Below are 20,000 nucleotides of genomic sequence, written 5' to 3'. Positions count from 1 at the left end.
TTGACTTGGAAAAACAAGATAAAAACACCTCTTATTTTCACTGATCTAAGAATAGCTAAAAACTATTCAGAGAATAGTTTGAGTTACCAAATGAGCCTGCTCATGCCTGCCTGCTGACCGAAACCTTTGTAGTTTTATTTTAGTGAAGCTGCACTATGTCTTGCTGCATTTTTCATACGCGCTCCACAGCAACAGGGGGTGGAAGGGAAATGGAAGGGCAATAGTTCTTTCAGCGAGACAGATCAACTGCCAGCAATGTCATGGGCATGGAAGTAAACATGATCACTGATCTAACGTATTGATCCTTTCCAGCAACATTACAATGAAGAGCTGTAACATTCAGCTGCCGTTTCAGCCTTCACGGTCCTCAGTTCCCTGACTCCTTCCCTTCCCTCTTTTCATCTGGATTAATAAGAAATGCATGCACGCAAAGCACATTTTGCGTATCCGTGGAGCTGTGTGGCGGTGTAGCTTGCTTAGTGCTACAGCTATCTGACACCAAAGGCGGGCGTACTTCCATCTTTTTTTAAGAACTGAAAGTCTTGATCCTGACTGTCCATCCTTCATTTTACAGGTTGAGAGTAATCCCACACTCGTAATTATTCACATTGCATGGACAGATTGATTACGATTACAAAATTGTGTTGAAACAATTGATACTGGCTATATGGGTCACCATTTGTACCCAGAGCACGTTGTCAGACACCAGACTAATTAAATTAAATGATCACTAAAGGGTAAGTCTATAAGCAGACCCAATCGATAACGGCATGTAGAACCTCCACCAGCAAACAGCTCCCTGCAGGCATCCTGCCAGAAATACTGCAATGATGTGAAGGCCATGCACTTCCAAGAGCATACAGTGACTGAGTGATTAGGTCCGTCAAGACTAAAGCACTGATATGGTTCTTATGCACAGTTCTTCAGATGCCTGGTGGAAAAAGCTTCAGATCTGTCCTCTGAGCATTGATCACCATCTGTGATTCATCATTTTCTCCTTTCTTAATGGTGCTCTAACATGGGCTGTCTGCAGAGTTTAATTCAGTATCTTTTTAAAGTTGGGCTTGTTTGTTTGTTTTGTGTAAAAAAAAGTTTTATGGTTTTTCACATCCTCTTCTGTAAGTTCTCTGCCAGTTCTTCTTCTGTTTCTACTAGCGTCAGCTGCTCACAACATTTCTGCATTTCTGAGTGTACAGCTGCCAGATGCAACGTCGCTGCAGTTAATTATTGCCATGTCATAATCATTTGCTTTCTTTGTGCTTTATTAGAGAACTCCACACAAAAACAAACAAATGTGTGGTTGACTTCCTAGTTGGACAGAAAAAAGATTGTCTCATGTTCACACATAACATTTTCCAAACGGGCTGCTCTGATCTGTTCTGTCAAACAGCACGAGGACAACCTCCTCTGGAGGTCCTCTTTCCTTCAGTTTGTTTGTTTCACTTCTCAAACAAACAGAAATGTTCACACATCTTCCCAGTCTATATGCATTAGGTTCATTTCAAACAACACTATTGAAAATGTGCCATAAATGTGGTTGAGAGAATTGCATTACATTACAAGCATTTAGCAGACACTCTTATCCAGAGGTATTTACATAGGTTAAAGGTTTTTTTTTTTTACAATGTTATCCATTTATACAGCTGGATATTGTGAGTTAAGTATTTTGGCCAAGGGTACAGCAGCAATGCCCCAGTGGGGAATAAAACTGGCAACAATCCAGCTCCTTAACCACTATGCTACACTGCCGCCCCAATGCCAGGCTGGACTTCTGCAGAGCGCAGTAGAACTTCATCATACTGGTAGCCTCATCTGGCTCTGTCATGGTCTCCTTCTCGAGACTCCCTTCCAACTATCCCACCCTCCTTTGGTTCTAGAAGCTGCCATCGAGCTGGAACGTGACATCTGGAGAGCTCTTCAGAGCACTCAGGCTGTCCTGCAGGCACAACTCCCTGGGCTTTTTATGTTTTCTCCAGGTAGTAAAGCTCAGGGGCTTAGGAATACCAATGCGTTCCACTGCCCTTTGTCTGTGGCCTTTTGAATATCACAGTAACTATTACTGTTCAGCTGTTTGACAGAATTTAGGACAACAAGGAGCACCTGAACCTGCTGTTTTGTGAAAGTGTATGATGGTGTGCAGTGTGGTGATGAAGTTCCCTTTACATTAAAAGTAATGCGTTTACAGTCTCACCCACTGCTAATGATAGACATGAATAGGACTGTTTGAATAATGAAACATGACTGGTTGAGTTAAGGTAGACTGCACCTCAAGGCATGACCACACATGCCTCAGCTGATTTGGAAGGGACAGCAGCATGCAGTGTAACACAGAAATATAGAACCTTCCTTTATTTCTAATCCAGTAATTATGCTTTAACTGTGGATGGTTTAATGTGATTGGTTACCCTATTTGAAGAGTTGGGGCTGATTGGTAGGCAGTCCCTCATTTGCTTGTAGCACTAGGCAAAGTGGTAACTGCCACATTTTGATGTATTGACTGGAGAGGGATGTTTGTTTTAGAGGCATACCTTTGTTTAGCATCTAAGTTTGTTCATGTTCATGATTTATGAGTTTGTGATTAATCCATCTCTTCTCAGTCAGTTTCTACATATGCATATATATTTTTGTTTTTTTCCCCCCTCTGTGAGTCAGTCTGCTCTGAATCTTATTTAGTTTTTGAATATTCTTATTTGCACTGTATAGTGTCCATTAAAGATGTCTCTTTTTATTTGCTAAGCAAAAGATTTGGTTCACTTTCTTATGCTTCCTCATTGAATTTAAACATTCCAATTATTAACAGCAAGCAGAATTTACAACTTTTCTCACCCATGGTTACCATCCTCTTTTCTCTTGTCTCAGTTGGCACATAGCTCAGGGAGAACACTACAGGGATAGTGTAAATGTTTGATGAAGACCTCCATGTCTCACACGGATCTTTCAGGCTTTTCCTTCACACCATCCACCCGCACGGTGATGACATACACCTCCAGAATACTGTCCTTCTTAACGTCACAAAGCAAAACTGTCAAAGCAATGGACCAGTCATGCACCTCTGTAAAAAAAAAACACCACTAGAGATGAGATGGTACGAGAAGAGCCAAAGACTAATCTCCATATTATTCACTAAATAATGGACAATAAAGACTTTTTAAAACTTCTCTCACAGACACAAAAACCATAAAAAACAATCTGGGCTGAACTAAAGTATGTGTTTGTTTAAACTGAAATCAGATTATCATTCAGACATGCCTCTCATTAATGAACAGAGCAGAAATGAAACAAACGGAGCAGAAACCAAATGTCTGCCTTCTGCTTTGTTTTCTGTGAGAATTGTTGCTTATTAAGGCAGAATTCATCTGATTGAAAACACCCTTTGTGGCTGCATTCAGTGGACGTGCCAGCTAAATGCGCATTTGGGTTATTTAGTTTGCAGATGGAGAACTGAGCTTGACACAGACTGCTAGGAGCCATGTATTCTCATACATTTGGGAAAATGTCATGGAGCTACTGATGTTGTGAACAAATTAATTTGTTGTAAACCACTGATTTCCTGAATCAAGCCAAATTAAACCTATTTTAAACCTGTTTTTATCACACTAGACCAGAATGCTAATTACATGATGTTGCTGTTAACATAATATAATATAATTAACTGGAATTTAAATATGGTAAGAAAAAAACAGAAGAGCTAAGGCATAAATTGTCACTTTGTTTTCCTTTGTTTTCAAGAAAGCTTCCCTGTGGGCAACCGTGGCAAGCATAACAATATATGGAGGCATAAATAAAATGAAATTCATAAACACAAAAACTGGATTCCGTTTTCAGGTAGGCTGAGATCTGAAGCTGTGTATTTGCAGCTGAATTGTTTGACGACATTTAAGACTTTTTTTTCTCTTAAGCAGTTGCCGTGATAGCAATAGGAAACTGTGGTCTTGACTGCTGTCATTCCTTGACTAAAGTAAGATGTGTGGGCCAACTGACAGTTGACTTATCTGATGCTGTGGAAATTTAAAAAAAGAAAAAACACAAGCAACCATTTTGAACAGCTCCAAACCATCATAGTACAGGACCTCCAAAGCAGGTAAGAATTGGTGTATGTCCTGATGGCACTGAGGATTTCTCTTAAAATGGCAATATGTCAGCAGATAATCACAATTGGTTGTTACATTATTGACACTGATGCTAACTTCGCGCTACCTTGTTGCCTTGAGGTAACTGCTCCTCTTCATGAATATTTATAATATGGTAAGGGACTGCCAAATTGGCCTGCAAAGACAGAGATGTTCAGATAATCTGTGAGGAAACACAAGTTACTGCAAGCTGCCATGTCTCTAGTGACGCTATAGTGAACTAGATATAGTGAAACTGATGTGCGTTTACATATAGCATGTCTCATATATACATAGCATGTGAGAGCAGACGGTGTAAACCAGGTTGAGAGATACCTGTAAGGTCCCACCAAAACCAGTATAATGGAGGGACTCACCAACCTCAGTGGTGAACAGGCTGAAGAGTTGAATAATGTACAGTATACAGGATATTATGTGAGTGGCATGATGTGCAACCGCTTCATTTAGATAATAATTAAAGATAATAATAGATTAGTAAGACAATATACACACACACATATATAGACAGATAGACATACACACATATATAGACAGACAGACAGATAGATACAGATATATCACATCACAAATCACATATTGAAAATCAGTACATAAATAATTACTTAGTCATAATTTTGTTGGGAACAGTTTATTATTCACTCTACATTCCCAGAGAACCATTACACAAAAATAATTGCAAACATTTAAAAAAAACGCATCTTTTTCGACCTTTTTTGGAAACTCAGATGATCACAAAGTAGAGTGGTTAATAACCCTAAGGAACAGCATATACATTTATAAAACAGGAGTGCACTGTATCCACACATACACGACATGAAAGAGACGGTGCGTGTGTGTGTGCCTGTGTATGTGTGTGTGTGTGTGTGTGTGTGTGTGTGTGTGCGTGTGTGTGTGTGCGTGTGCGTGTGCGAGTGTGAGTGTGAGGATGGAGGAAAAGAGTGACGGCCCCCGCTTTCCACAGACGGCCTGTATAAAAGACATCCGATATCAGCACTGTGTCTGTACGGCGGGGGGAGGGAAGACCAGGAGCATAAACAGGGGATTAAGCACCAGCGAATGTGTATTCAGTTACTTTCCCTCAGAACCGCCATTCTGGGCTGTAATCACACGGATCATTGGGGCTAGCGGATAAATCAGCTTTCGCCGGTTGATCTCTGTAACTAAGCACCTCTGAAAGCATTGCAGTGTTTTTATTTCCTAATGCATGCCTGACTTATTAATAATTAGTGGGTAGAATGAAATGAATGCTGGGAACCGGTTACACCGAGGCTGAGACCAGATGTGAGGACAGTGAATCACAATCTGGGTCGCAGTCACAGGAAGCAGAGTGCCACTGTGCAAAATGGCACTGTGTCTGTGAGGGAAAGAAGAGCGTTGAGCGCGTCCCTTCCTCCAACAGACAGACGGAGCTTTCAAAAGCAGCAATATAAAGCAACAGAGCAAGACAAGGTACAGGCAGGCTTCGTACGACACCCTGCATGCAGGCCAGTTTTGATTCTTCAAAGACCCAGTGAGCTAGCTGGTAAAATGAGCATGGCGCATATTGTAGTTCATTAAAAATCATAATAAAAAAGAAAACAGAACAAAGAGAATTACACAAGACACAAGGCAACACCAATATTGTTACAGTGACAAAGCTGAGCAAACACCAGATCTTTGGAAGTGAGCGTTTGACCCCATCTCGTTAACAGCAACGGAGTAACCAAAAAAAAAAACTACTCTAAATTACAGTAACAAAGTTTCCAAAACACTAACGAAATGAAAACTGACAAATTAAATCAAGTGAGTAAACCATCAGAACCGAGCAGCAGCCCGATTCAGAGGTGAAACAGGGTACCGTTAAACACCTCCTTGGCAGGGGAGAGACATCGAGTAAGGTAAGGTCTTTGGACCTGCCAACTCTCACTCACAAACGCTGGACTCTTGCCACCTGCAAGCACCTTTCAAGAGCGAGTACTTTCAGCTGCTAAGTGCACGTATGCTTACATTATCTCTCTCTATAAATATAGAATATTTATATACAAAAGCACGCATTCATCATTGTCTTGCATTGTCAGCCAACAGGTACGCCTTTGAAATGTTTCCATGTTCCACTCAGCACGAGCACTGTCACAGTTCCAATTGCCTTGTGAAGTAAAAGCGAACGGCTTTGTTTAAAAAGACGTTCCATAGTGCCACGTGCCATGCAACTGTCTGTAGTTGCTGGCTCCTGATCTCGCTACAGGAACTGCGGGTGGAAACGAGTGTGCCAGTGGTATTTATAATGTAGTGTTGGGTGCCCTTACACAGGCGACAACTACAGCAGGGCAAACCAGTGGCAATGAGGGCCTGCTCTCTCACTCCGACTTTCACTTAAAACAACAGCATGCCACACATGAGGAAATATTTACATAAATAGCTATATGTATTCAGACAGACAGAATTTACTAGGGTTAGGAAACTACATGGCAGTATTCGTAGTTGTTCATCCTTCGTGTTCAAAGTAATGCCAGTTCTCAAGGACTTCTCGGTTCCTGCAGCTTTTACTGCAACCTTATAAAAGGCTTTCGATTATGACCTAAAGATAACAGGTCATTGTGAATGTCACCCACACAAAGGCTTCATTTATGTAAGGGCCACCAGAGGAGAAACTGAGACCAGAAACTATTTAGCCCGAAATAACTGGACTAACTCACCCGGGGGTGGTCAGGGACAGGAGGTGAAGGCTCATCTTCAGCCAATTACAAGCAGGTAAACTGATCAAGTTGTAAACAGCTTGACATACTAGCAAAAGACCACACTGTGCGTATGTGGATTAATACATGACAAACCAGCCAAGGAGCAGCATCGGGTTGGTTTGACCATCTCACCAGAATAGTGAAAGTTGAAAGGGAGATATAATGAGACTAATAAAAATTAACTTTCTTTGCCAGCTTCAAATACTCCCTCTACCTATATCTTGTTCAATCATTTAGACCATTTGTTTTCAAACCTGGTCCTGGTACACAACTAGGTTCTGGTCTAAATTAATCTGTACTGACTGAGCTGTTACGTGACGGCTGACCTGCATTTGACCTCTCCTGACAATCATCGGCTGTAAGTCACAGGTCATTTCTAGAGGAAATGTGCAGCTGGAGATTGTGCGCATACGCAGAAAAAAAATCATTTCTGCTCAGTATTGCCGCTTAGAATTGCAATAAAGATCAAGACAATTCACAACGGGAAGCCCCAAGCAATTATGCGGCTGACAGAGCTTCCACACTGACAGGTAACTTTTACAAGCTTTGAAAAAGAAACAAGGTCACATGAAGTCAATGGTGTTTTCCACACAGCCACTGCTGTTAAAGCCTGACTTTGTTTGGTTTTGGCTTGGCTTGATAGTTATTATCCTGCAAGGACAGAAATCCATCTGTATGCAAGGAACAACCCAGAGCCAAAAGTTTTTGCTTTAAAACAATTCTGGAATCGGCACGCAATGCAAAAATGACAGTATTTACAAAGGAATTGTCGCAGTTGACTTCTGGTTTGGGAACCCTGTAATTTTAATCAACTCAGACCATGGCCCAAAGATGTTAAAAAATGAGAAATATCAATCTAATCGGGAGCAGAAACACAACTACATACTTCTTCCACAGTGTATTTAGAGCCGACAGCTGTCAAGTGATGCCAAATTCAGATCGTTACGCAATTAAAAGCTCAATCAAACTCAATTAATTGACCTCAGCTGGAACTAAAACAGTGAGGTTGCTCTGGATGCGAAATGTATGCTGTTGAATAAAGTATTTCATGTACTGAGCAATCTCCATTTTATCATTTCTTGTTATTCAAGTAGGCTATAGCATGCTAGATTTTCATTTTGGGGCTTCCTCATTCTGAATTTGGGAGAAATAAAAATCCCCCTCCCTTTACCCTTCAGAAATACCCAGGTTTTCCTCCTTCCTACTTCTGAGAACGCTGCCTGGCCAATCGGTTCATGAAGCAGCAGGTCACCGTGGCAATGATGACCACACCCACAAAGAGTGCTGAGGAAACACCCACTACCAGGGGGATGAGGAGGAGGTCGGTTGCTGGGGAAAGAGAGGAAAAAAGGAAAGTGAGATGCAAGGTCAGTTGTGGATGGAGGTCAGCCAATACAGGCATTTAGGGCTTACAGCAAGTGACAAATGCACCACATTAACCTAATATGGCAAACAGCCAAAATTACCAACATTCTTTCCCCCAAAAAGAAAGTGAAGGTACTGATGCAAAATGAGAAAAGTGCAGGAGGAACACATGGGATGTTTGGGATGTTTGCGATGTTTGTGCGACTAATACGGAAAGAATGAAGTAGCAAAGGAGACTTCAAACTATTTTAACGATGTTTTGTTTTCATTATTACACATCAGAAGTTCTTATCCTGTAAGTAATGGTTATTTTAGTACAAATGACCAGTTGAAACTTGTGATTCAGTCAATATCATCTCAGTCCTGCATTACAATCGGTAAAGACAGATATCCACAGTCAATGGACCGCAAGGAAAGCATCAGCACACACCACCGGACAAGTACTGGCAACTGGCTGCATTTGCAACTGTACTGCACAGCACAGCCACCTTTCTGGAGGTGACAGACAGGGACAGCAGGCAAACACAAACAGCAGACTCACCGCGAGCGTACAGGTAGACGCGCACGCTGGGCGACTCCGCCCTCGCGCCCGTGTTGTACCACCCTCCGTGCGGGTCCTGCCCCCACACCTCCGCCAGGCACACGTAGTGGCCCTGGTCCTCCAGGCCGGCGGTGTGAATGCGCAGCCTGTAGCAGCCGGGCGACAGCTGGTCCACGCTGACGTCGCTCCCGTTGCTGTAGAGGCGGGACAGGCCGTCATATGTCAGCGCGGCCAGCAGCCTTCTCCCGCTCGCCTCCTGCCTCACCGCCTTTTCCACTGCGGTGTTGGGGGGCTCTCTGCTCATCAGCCACTGGACCTCTACCCTGGAAGGGCCTGTGGTTGTCACGGAAACGTTGCAGAGGAGAGAAACGGTGTTGCCGCGTTTCAGAAGGGGCCCGCGGGCCAGCTCAGCCACCGACAACACCCGCACCTCTGAGATGGGGGGAAAGCGGACAGAGGGAGAGAGAGAGAGAGAGAGAGAAAGAGAGAGATGGTAAGGTCTCCAATAACACAACTAAACATTGGAAAAATTCAGACCTGAATTACCTGCTCATGCACAACTTTTGTGTGTTCATTTAAAATGTTATTTGACACAGTGTTATCCGTCCCCTGTCATTTTTCCACCTGTCTTACCTTTGGCCTTGAGGTTGACCCTCACCCCGTCCGACCTCTGTGTGACGGTGGCAGGGCTGTAGGGTCCTGGGCTGCGGCTCCCGGCGTAGACGCTGACCGCACACCGGTACACCCCCGAGTCCGCGGGGTGCGCTGAGAACAGCCGGAGGGAGTACCTGCCCTCCGCCTCCTTCTCCATGGCCCCGCCCCCTCCCCGGCTGGCGTCGTCGCCCCAGCTGACCACCCCATCAGGCCCCATCCGGGCCACCTCTACCTCCGGCCCGCCCCCAACCCCGTCCCTGACGCCCACCGAACCCCGCCTCATCCATCGCACCAGCAGGGCAGAGCTGGACCCCATCCCGGCCCCGCCCACCTCACAGGTTAGGCTGAGGGGCGACCCCACCGGGAGCGTCACCTCTCCCCTCGGGTTCGTGGTGACGGTCAGGGTGTCGGCTGGAGAGAGATGGGAAGGGGGTAAGTGAAGCACAAGAGGAAAGAGACAGGGAGGCAGAGAAATATAAAAATCGCACTGGCATTCCATTTTGATATTAATTTTTTTGGGACTTGTTTCAAGACTGAAAAGATTTTTTTTCCAACATACTTCCAAAATGTCATCACAATGCGCCAATCTAGTGTAGCACAAAATGAATGCACACAGCCCTGAGACACAGCAAAAATGGAGGAGCACCAGGATACTACAGAACAGATCACACACAGCCTGTGACCAGCATCTGTGCAACTGTATGCAAATACAGGCGCTCAGACACTAGAGCAGGCTTCAGCTTGTGCTCCCACTGCTCTCGGGTGTGTGGAGAGAAGACATCACACACAACTTGCACTGGACAGGCATGTAAAGCAGGGATTCCCTTTACAGAAAAAGGTCAGGAACAATACAGAGGGATCTTACCCTAAATTTCAGAATTTAGCATTGAAATATGGACAAGAATCTCTGCTTAGAGCTGTGAGTGAAAACGTCAGCTCAGAATAACTGAACAGGGTTAAAGCACAGACAGTGACTGACCTAAAGGCTGCACGGTCAGGTTCCCCAGCTCCAAGGTCCTCTGTGCAATCCTCTCCCAGCGCCCCTCCGGGTCTAGGATCCACTGGGCGGCCTCGCAGAAGTAGGCCCCGGAGTCCCAGGGGGCCACGGCGGCCATCTTCATCACGTACAGGTCGCGGTCGCCTTCCCCGTTCCCCCGCCTCTTCTCCAGTGTGATCTCCCCGTCCCCGTACCGCTTCTCGTAGTCGCCGCTCCGCCCGGGGGCCACGCCCAGCTCCCGCCCAATGGAGATGATCTCCCTGAGGTTGTGGCCCTGGCCGCCGTTGGCCGCCCCAGGGCCAGCCGCGGTCCCGGCGCCGCCCCGCACGCCGAACGTGACGGACAGGTGGGTGTGCTGGTCCGACCGGACGCCGGCGGCGCAGGTCAACTGCAGCTCGGTCCCTTCCGCCAGCGGCTGGCCGCTCAGGGAGCGGGAGTGGCTGATCTGCAGGGTGTCGGGGATCACTGCACGACAGACAGGTGGAGACGGGTTGAAGGACACAGAGACAGAGAGCCAATCAGGCAGGGGAAAATGAAGGGGTCTGTGCGGCTAAACAAAGGCAGAGACAGTTAATTCATATGGTACATATTCACATAACAACAAAGTATCCAAAATATGAACAAACACTTTGCATGCCTGAAAAATAAAGAGCAGGCAGTTTACCGTGTTCATATCATTAACACGCCGTTACAAGATCAAGATGCACCAGTTTTCACCTACAAACAAACACCTTCCATAAAAGTATGGTGGTGTCTATTTGGAAACAGCACAAGAGACTGAAGGCTAGTGGTTACCATGCAACAGTGGGGGGGGGGGGGGGGGGGGCGAGATCAAACAATATGAAACAGAAAGCAAGAGCGTGGAGAAAAAAAAAATGAAACTATTCAGACTTTTATACAGAACTGACAGTAATAAGTACTGAGGAGAAAAAGCAGGCCGCAGATACAATGCTAAAAGAACACTACCCAAAGACATCGTCAGCACCGGGCTGAAAGGGGAGAGGGTCCTACCTTTGACGGTGACAGAGGCGCCATAGTTGCCCAGGTGGCGCGAGTCGGTGTTGGGCGTGTAGCACTCGTAGCGGCCCTGGTCCTCTGGCCGCAGCCTCTGTATCACCAGCCTGGCCCGGTCGCCGGAGTCCCTCTCCACCCGTACCTCGCCCGAGCGCACCCGCGGCTGGAAGGGGGCGTAGGGGAACCCTCTGTCGCGTGTGGACACCACCCCCATCTGCTGCCCGCTCCCGTCCTCGCGGTACAGGTACCACTCAAAGTCCTGCGTGCGCGGGCCCTCGTATCCCGACACCGAGCAGGGCAGGGAGAGTGGGAACCCAGCCACTCGGTACAGGGGCCCAGGGGGAACGGTGACCTCGCGACACACCACATATTGCAACACTGCAACAGAGGGGCAGAGGGACAGAGGGGCAGTGAGAACAAAGGTCACACTCACTGTGGTGTCACTGATAGATTACTCTACATGTTATGCTCACCAGTCAATACACTACATTGATGTACATTTTACATAAGATCTTTAATGAAACCATTCTGGAAAGACCTTGGAGCTAAAATCATTTTTGGCACTGCGTGTGCACATTTACTACAATGGTACATGATTATTGCTAGAGTGCACGTAAAGAAATACTTGCTTTTGATAAGTCTTCATATCATATAAATTTAATGAATCCAACTGTATTTCCACTAATCTTGTCTACAACCAACAGCCAAATCAGACTGCTTACAGTAGCTTACACCTCATTAGTTCCAAAGACTTATATGATGTTTATTTTGATCTAAACTGGAATGTGCACAGCATGTGTATAAAATGGTGACAGAAAGAACATGATTATAACAGAGCAGCTGTGGTACTGCTGTGGCTCATTTGAATCTTTGATGGACTGTGACACAGATATGACAGTAAGGAGGTGTGCCTTAGAGAAGGTTTAGACCTTAATAACTAATAATGGACTAAAGAGCAACTATTAAAACTGTGAATTTAAGTGTATTCACAGCTAAGGTGTGAGAACAAGAGAAAAACACCATTTTAAACATTTTGATATGTATAACGTGAAGTGGACAGCCATGTTCTGAGATACTGGATGTAAAATGTATCACACCACAGCAGTTCAAGGCCTCACTGGCAGGTTTTGGGGGTGTTGGTGGTGGTGCGTGGGCAGCCTGGTTAGTTCAGAAACAATATTTTCTCCTGTTTCTTTCCAATCTGGGATGTGTAAAAGGTCAATCAAATGTATTAAAGTGACTTTGACTAGAAAACCTTCCCTGGCCTCAAATCAACAACCAAAGTGCGTAGCACTTAATCTGAGCAGGGATCTACAGAAAACGTGTTCAGAGCCTGTACGTCACATTTGGGAAATTTCCACACAAGGTTCAAGGAACAGGTTTAGCCCCACCCTGTACACTGTGAACATCCTTCAACATGTACACAGAATCAGGTTTAAGACCAAAACCAGGGTTTGAAAGAGAGTTTCTGTCTATAAGTGAAGTCCAAAAGCAAGGGACACAAGAAAGTTGCCAAATGGCAGCCCCCCTCTGCAGTGTTTCTGTGGAATCTCCAAAGCAGAAAGTTCCTTGTTGACACATGATGTCACACAGCTATACAGCTGTACCCTTGTTCTGAGCACCAGACACAATGTTACTTCCCATTACAAAAAGGAAGAAACTTCCCCAGAAACTGGCACCTGTTCAACTTCAGCGAGGCCAGACACCGAAAGCACAGATTTAGTCATAGGTGAGGCTGCTGACTGTTGAGGCTGAGAGTGAAAACAGTAATTACGCCTTGTCCATAATCAAGCCGAACACGAAAAACAAGACAGGTGAGTATGACACATTGCAGTGAAAGATCACCATTTGGTTGAGGATCTTCCACATTCCCTTAGCTGACTGTTCAGTTGTCCCCGATGAGGGCATTTTCAATACCCCTACTACATGACGGGATACAACAGACCAGCAGGTTTTTTTGACCAACTACAAATCGTCGTTTACTAATATGATTAAAATGAACCGTCAGATAACTATCAGTAGAAATAACGTCTACTGGTACGCAAATATCTGACTGGGTCACATACCACATTTGCATCTCTACACAAGAGATTCGCTTTACAAACATATACAAATATACACCCATAAGGCAACAAAATCCAAAACATGAACTAGCTGCAGGCCATTACATCTCATAGTCAATTCGCTAAATTAACCCAATTTACAGAGGCTTTAATGGGCTAGAAGTACATCCTCATATAATTTTGTGTTAATAATTTACGTACTATCAGTAATATAGACCCCTAAACCGCTCTAACTGGGACCACTAACCCACAAATGGACAAACAAGTGCATATGCGCACACGCAACACACACACACACACACACACACACACACACACACACACACACACACACACAGGCAGCACAGATAATGACATGGGAGTCTGACTGGAATAAATCTTTAAAGCGGATAAAACAATAATTAACGCGAGGCCTTGAACTGATAGGGTTGCGCTAGGCACAAACTAACAATAACACAACAGCGTGCAAATGTTTGCGCTAAGAGCCAATTTCACACACAGGTTCGAGGTACAGTCTTAAGTTAACCTTTGTGTCAGACCTGTGTAAGAATACAGAATCATGTATTTCTCCAGGACTGCTCAACCAATGACATATAAAAATGCTAGGACCTTTGGAATTACATGGCGCATACGAGCAGGTGTTTAAATTGTCAACACCAATGAGGGGGTGAAACGTCTAACATAATGGCGTAATTCCAGAGACATCTACATGGGAATTGGTCTTCAAACGAATTAAGTTCGGGCAACTCGATGACCAGCTATTTTCTACATACCAGTGCAGATTTCCCGCTGGGCCGTTCGCTTTGCTCTGAATGAATTAATGCAACTCCAACAGAGTCGGCATATGCAAGCTATCGTACACAAGAATTAGTCCGACCCATATGGCAGCGGTGGGAACGGTGAAGGATGAAGCCGTTTGTACTACGCCGAAATTGGGCGCATATTTTAATACATTGTAACAGTTGGACAAGACTAAGACACTGAACATCAGCAGGTCGGACTCACCCCAGTGCAAGATGATGAAAGCTGTCGTTCCCCACGATGCCATCCCGATTGGAGGTAATGTGCGTTTCGTGAAGAATTAGCAATCCCTGTAGTACATTACAGCATCCATTTCCGTTGATGTGCATCAATTTAAGATAACTCGTTAACTAAATGACGACATTGCCTGAAATGGGCAAAATGAAATAGTATTAAATTGTACAATATTGCTATTGCCTGGATACCAAAAGCTGGAAATCCCACAGTCCGAGAGAGGATGCAAACTGACGACAACGATTTGTTACGAATTCGATGCACTTTACAGCCCTCGATCCTGGGATTTTGGACGGGTATCTTCGATGTTGCCTGTCCCATTAAGCTGTGTTTTCTCCATTTTGCCAAAACAAAATCAATGGATTTTTCCCAAATATTTTCCCTCTCAATTCAACTCCCTGCGGTCACGCTGACGAGGAGCTTCATTTGCCTATCAAGAGGGAAGGGGAGAGAGCCGCTCTGGGCGGAGACATACAGACATGGAGTATTTTTTTAATATAAATTACCATGTTCTCTTTGATTGGTGTAAAACGGCATGTGACTCCTCAGAACCAATCGGATTCGAGTGCGTTGAGTTCTTGTTGAATAAAAGTTTTATTCACCAGAATAAAACCGTCAGAATCTAGGCCAGTCCGGCCTCGCTGAGCTGGGCTTCACCCGGCGTCACTAAGCGATAGATCACCGCTTTGGCAATTCAAGATTTCCAGACGAAAAACTCCATTGTTTAGAGCGGTTAGTTAACCTTAAATCCCCATGCCGTAACTGTTTTTTTTTAATAGCAATGATTTGACTGCTGCTAGATTTTATAACTTCTAATATGTGAAATGGTTTGTAATGCATAGTATTATTATTGGGAATTTTTGCGAGGTCTGTACATTTATCCAACCATTTGTAACGGGTTGTTATATTAGGCCTATTCATATTTTACAGGTTGAGTCATTTGGGTTAAATCTCACAATTTAAGCTTATTTCATGGTTCATCATTTCACAATAGTGACTATATGCAGTATTATTCTGAATATCAAAGATGCATTTGAAGTGGTAAATACAGTCTATCAATCAGCTAATTAATCAGCAAAATTTTAATTTGTTACTGCGTATTTTCACAGTCGAGATTGTCACAAGGCTGAATATATTTTCCAGGGGAAATAAATAATAATAATAAAAACAGAAAACCCAAGGCCCGTTGGAAAAAAAAACGAAAAGTTATTCTTTGACCCTGGGAAAGACAGTTCTATAAAATAGTGGGATTGAGATAACATAATTAGCATCGTTTCATTGCAACAGTTCTAACACAGCACACCATGTTACCGATCTTGAATATATTCAAGAATATTAAAGCAAAAATCTCTGTTAATTCTGGAGGAGTCACCCTCAGATGTTGCCTTGTTTAATTTTACATATTTGCTAAATCCTATTATGAGTTATGCAAAGTGAGTGGAATAAATACATAAATGAATGCAGTATGTTCATTAACCTTACCTCAATTCATCCAACAATGTGTCATGTGGATGGAACAGAACATTTCACTCAGAAGAATGATAAATGCACAGAAGAAGGAACCCACATCCTGAAAGATATAACCACAGAGAGGCTGTATGATTTTAAAAGCTATATTTATGATGCAACAAAGTGCTGTCTCACAGAAACAAATCACAAGTGCCAACATGATCGTTTAGGACACAAATCATTGAACACAAGGGTGGGATTCAAAGGGAAAGTACTAAACCTTCTGTAGTTGTTATCAACCTGCCTCTAGCTTGAAATTGCATTGAAACTGATTACTATACACCATGTCTCGCTATTTGTGCTGTACATGGTATGCAAAAAGTATAGACAGATATACTATATTAGACATTTAGGTAAATATTAACTCTATACTTAAAAGACTCCTCTAATTTGAATTTAAGTAAATATTAACTCTATACTTAAAAGACTCCTCTAATTTGAATGTTTTTTACTCAAAAACTCTCCAGTCAGGGGTACTCATTTGATAATTGGGACTTTTTTATTTTATAATCCACTAGTTTTTCATCTTTCTCTAAAGGATCTAACATTCCAATAAAGAGTCTGATAACGCTGAAGCCCTTGCCTTGTACTGTGTCATTCCAAGTGCACCATCATGTTTCAGTCACTGTGATTTTGTTTCTCTGGCTCTTTTTTATGTGATATGTTAATGAGTATTATGTGATGTGGCATGGCTAGCATGTGGCATGTTTCACTCCATCAAAGCCCTCTTTGCTCCTTATAGTAGGACTGGCAGAATGCAGGGTGAACCATTGTTTTTGGTGACATGTTCTCAGCCCACGAGAAGATAGAATGTCCCTCCTCAGTAGCACATAAAGGGATAGGAGGGGGATCAGAACTAGATGTGTCCTCTTTGATTTAAAACCATGGCTAAAATCCTGCTGATCTAGAGGATCCACAGTCCCACTGGTATGCATTTGCACATCATCATAGACTCTACACTGACCAGAAGAAGAAATTAATCAGAAAGTTAAAAGATTCTGTGCTCGGTTATATATGAGGTACTGTCTATTTGGATGCCACAGACAGAGTCTGCAGCAATGTGGGTGAGGTAATACAGATCTGGCAGTGTTGTTTCCGTGGCTACAGCATGCTGCCAGCTTCACCATCCCTCCTCTACCACAGTACTGAGAGAGTGTGATAAAGCCAGTGTAAATGGAAACTACTTCAGCGGTAGAACATGGTGTCAGCAGAGCCCTGGTCCATTAAAAGGATGAGCTATCTGATGCTGCAGAGGCACTCAGCCATTTTCCGTGACTGATGATTATTTGCAAGAACAGCCACAAGATGGCGACAACAACTGCTAAAAGACACACTGCAGGGTTGTTGAAAAAGACATTCTTATTTCAGAATGAGAACAGGCAGAGGGTGAGAGAAGGGGGGATTAGCAAAGAATTAGTGGTAGAAGAGCGAAGAGGAGAGAAAGAGTAGGATGAGGATGATGTGAAATAAAATCACATAAGAGCTGGGGAGAAAGGAAAGAGTGAATGTGTAATCACCACTCTAAGACATATTTTTCATAACTTTGCTCTCGCTTGTATACACTGCACATTTCCATTTCCACTGGTGTTTATTATATTCTTTGACACTGAGTTCAACCAGACAAACGGCTTTTGAAAAACGTGTGAGCGTGTATTGTACCGAAGCAATTAGAAGATTTGCGGCGTAACTCTAGATGACTGGATGATGACTCCTCTGTTTGGTTTATTTTTTGTTACTATGCTCGTGTGACTCATGAAACACAGTAAGCTGTAAAAACCTGTAAAGGGACTTTAGGTTACTCTGGGCAGTACTGTTGCCATGCTACTGACAGTTACCAAGGGTGACAGAAAGAACACTATTAGCTGAAAAAGGTGGGTAGGGAGGGAAGGAGAGAGAAAGAGAGAGGGAGAGAGAGATTACATGTATACTTCACCTCTAAAGATGGGGGAAACAGCATTTTGAGACATATTCTTTTCTTCCAATAATAATAATACTTCAAACTATAAATCATAAACAGGGCTAAGGTGGATGAAAAGTTGACTGATGTAAGGTCCAGCCAATATATTCCTGTGCCAGAGCGGAATCATTTTTTGACAAAATATGGAAGCTAGAGTCATGATGCAATTTTACACACGCTTTGCAAGGAGAATATTAAGTGAGTGGGACCTGAATTTGGAAATGTGCCATCGTGTGTACTTCTTATTCTGGCTTTTTGCTGTTTGAGAGCCATATTGGCACCCAGAGTTTTAGAGAATGAGATTGATGGAGGTCTGGAGATGGATCGGGCCTGAATGCAACCCAGATGGTGCCGTAAGTCCTGGGGCCGGACCGTCAGTCCTGTTGCTCCGACCGGGAACCGCGTGGGCCCCTGAGGGCCGAGGCCGCACGCGTGCAGGGGCCCTCCTCCCGCAGAGAACAGACGCTCGCCCACATCCTCTGTGGAGAAGGGGCTTCCTGCCCTGCCACTTTTTACAGGCATGTTTCAATTTCAGATTTCAGTCGTCAGCGCAGATCATATTCCATGTAATTCCAGTAACGAGTTCAGTTAAGTCATTTATGAGCTGCTGGCAGAGCGAGAGTCAGGCCCCTCTGTGAAGCCTGCTGAGGGCTTGATGTTGGCCTGGCATGGATACAAATCAGGCAAACAGTGATTTATACAGTCACCCATAATGTACTGTAATGCATATATGTATGCATACATTGGGTATGTTCATACTGCAGATAGATACATTAATGACTACAGAGACATACAGACTTAAATGTTTTCTTACCCACATGCAGCCTCATATACACAGAGACAGGCCTATTGAACTAAGCACATAGAGTGTTCATGTGGCTGTGTTGCTTGAGCGAAAAGGAGTTCCTTCTTTTATTCCTGCATGAACCATACAGCTCTCCCATCAGTAAGAATGGTGCTACAGTGATCAGAACTCACTTTATTAACTCCGTGCCCTCTGCCTCCCTGAAAGTGGTAGGACTCAGGCTTCACGTTGTGGCTCAATAACTAAGGGAAGCCATTACAGCATTCTGGCCTTTAACGAGGCAGTGAGTGTAGGCTGGGTTTAGATTCACCTGTAAATAGGTGGACAAACCCAGGCAATGACAAGTGTTGAGATTCTGAAATTTCCTATACCCTTTTTCATGCAGTGTCTGACTCTCCAAGGGAGAAAAGCATGTCTTCTTCACCCCTCCCTTCACAATCCCTCTGTTTATTCTCCCCCCCCTCTTGTGATTTTACATTTGTTAATGGGAATATTACATTACATTATTGTCGTTTAGCGGACGCTCTTATCCAGTGCGAATTACATACAATTTTATCCATTTACACAGTAAGATATTTGGTGCAGCAGTTGTGGGTTAAGTACTGTGCCCAAGGGTTCAACAGCGCTGGAACCAGCAACCTTCCTAAATTGAACCGGCATCCTTTCAGTTATGAGCCCTGCTCCTTACCACTATGCTACACGCAAAAGATAGTTTGTATTTTTTGAGAACAAACTAAAAAATGTCTTGAACCACCATTTACACTAGTAGTAAATCTCTCCCCAGCTCCTGTATTTTGATTTCACATCCATTCCCATCCCGCTCTTTGTCTGCCCTTCACTCTTCCTCCACTCCTTCTATACCACCCTTATCCCTCTCTCCCTCTCTCTCTTTCTCTGTCCCTCGCCCCGTTTTATAGACTAAACTGTAATTTAGTACACGGCTCCCGAAAAAAGTCTTTGTCTTTAATTAAAACCACACTCCTCTCTCCCTGCTGATCTGCTCCTCTCTCATCTGGAGAGGCTTGCAGTGGAGGTAGGATGAGGCACAGACAGTTCAGGTCTGCGTAGAGACACAGAGGGGAGGAGGAACGAGAAAACGGAACATGATTTGAACCCTCAGCGCACACTATCCCGATACCTGTACTCAGTGATTTTGATTCCCTCATTGTGTTAACTCTTTCTTTGAGTGTGAGTTAAGGAAGAAACCGAACCT

General features: G+C 44.0%; 1 protein-coding gene across 1 annotated transcript; it reads right to left on the bottom strand.

Annotated features, from left to right (window-relative positions):
* Positions 1–5,737: 5,737 nt before the first annotated feature.
* On the bottom strand, positions 5,738–15,264 carry igsf8 (immunoglobulin superfamily, member 8). The gene is made up of 6 exons (XM_036531515.1): positions 14,487–15,264; positions 11,416–11,796; positions 10,387–10,869; positions 9,387–9,818; positions 8,754–9,185; positions 5,738–8,176 (listed from the first exon to the last, which is right to left on the bottom strand). Exons 1-6 carry the CDS (start codon positions 14,527–14,529, stop codon positions 8,049–8,051), a joined length of 1,899 nt encoding a protein of 632 aa, XP_036387408.1. The 5' UTR covers positions 14,530–15,264; the 3' UTR covers positions 5,738–8,048.
* Between the last annotated feature and the right edge of the window lie 4,736 nt (positions 15,265–20,000).

The sequence above is a fragment of the Megalops cyprinoides genome, chromosome 6 (genome assembly GCF_013368585.1).
Source record: "Megalops cyprinoides isolate fMegCyp1 chromosome 6, fMegCyp1.pri, whole genome shotgun sequence".
NCBI classification, from domain to species: Eukaryota; Metazoa; Chordata; class Actinopteri; order Elopiformes; family Megalopidae; genus Megalops; species Megalops cyprinoides.
Note: the sequence above shows the minus strand (reverse complement) of the source record. Positions and strands in the feature narration are given on the sequence as shown.

Coding starts and splice junctions, on each gene's coding strand:
- igsf8 (XM_036531515.1), bottom strand. CDS start 14,529: ATGGCATCGTGGGGAACGACAGCTTTCATCATCTTGCACTGGG. Junction 11,797..14,486: donor TTTCATCATCTTGCACTGGG/GTGAGTCCGACC, acceptor CCTCTGTTGCAG/TGTTGCAATATGTGGTGTGT. Junction 9,819..10,386: donor CCTGACCGTGCAGCCTTTAG/GTCAGTCACTGT, acceptor ATCTCTCTCCAG/CCGACACCCTGACCGTCACC.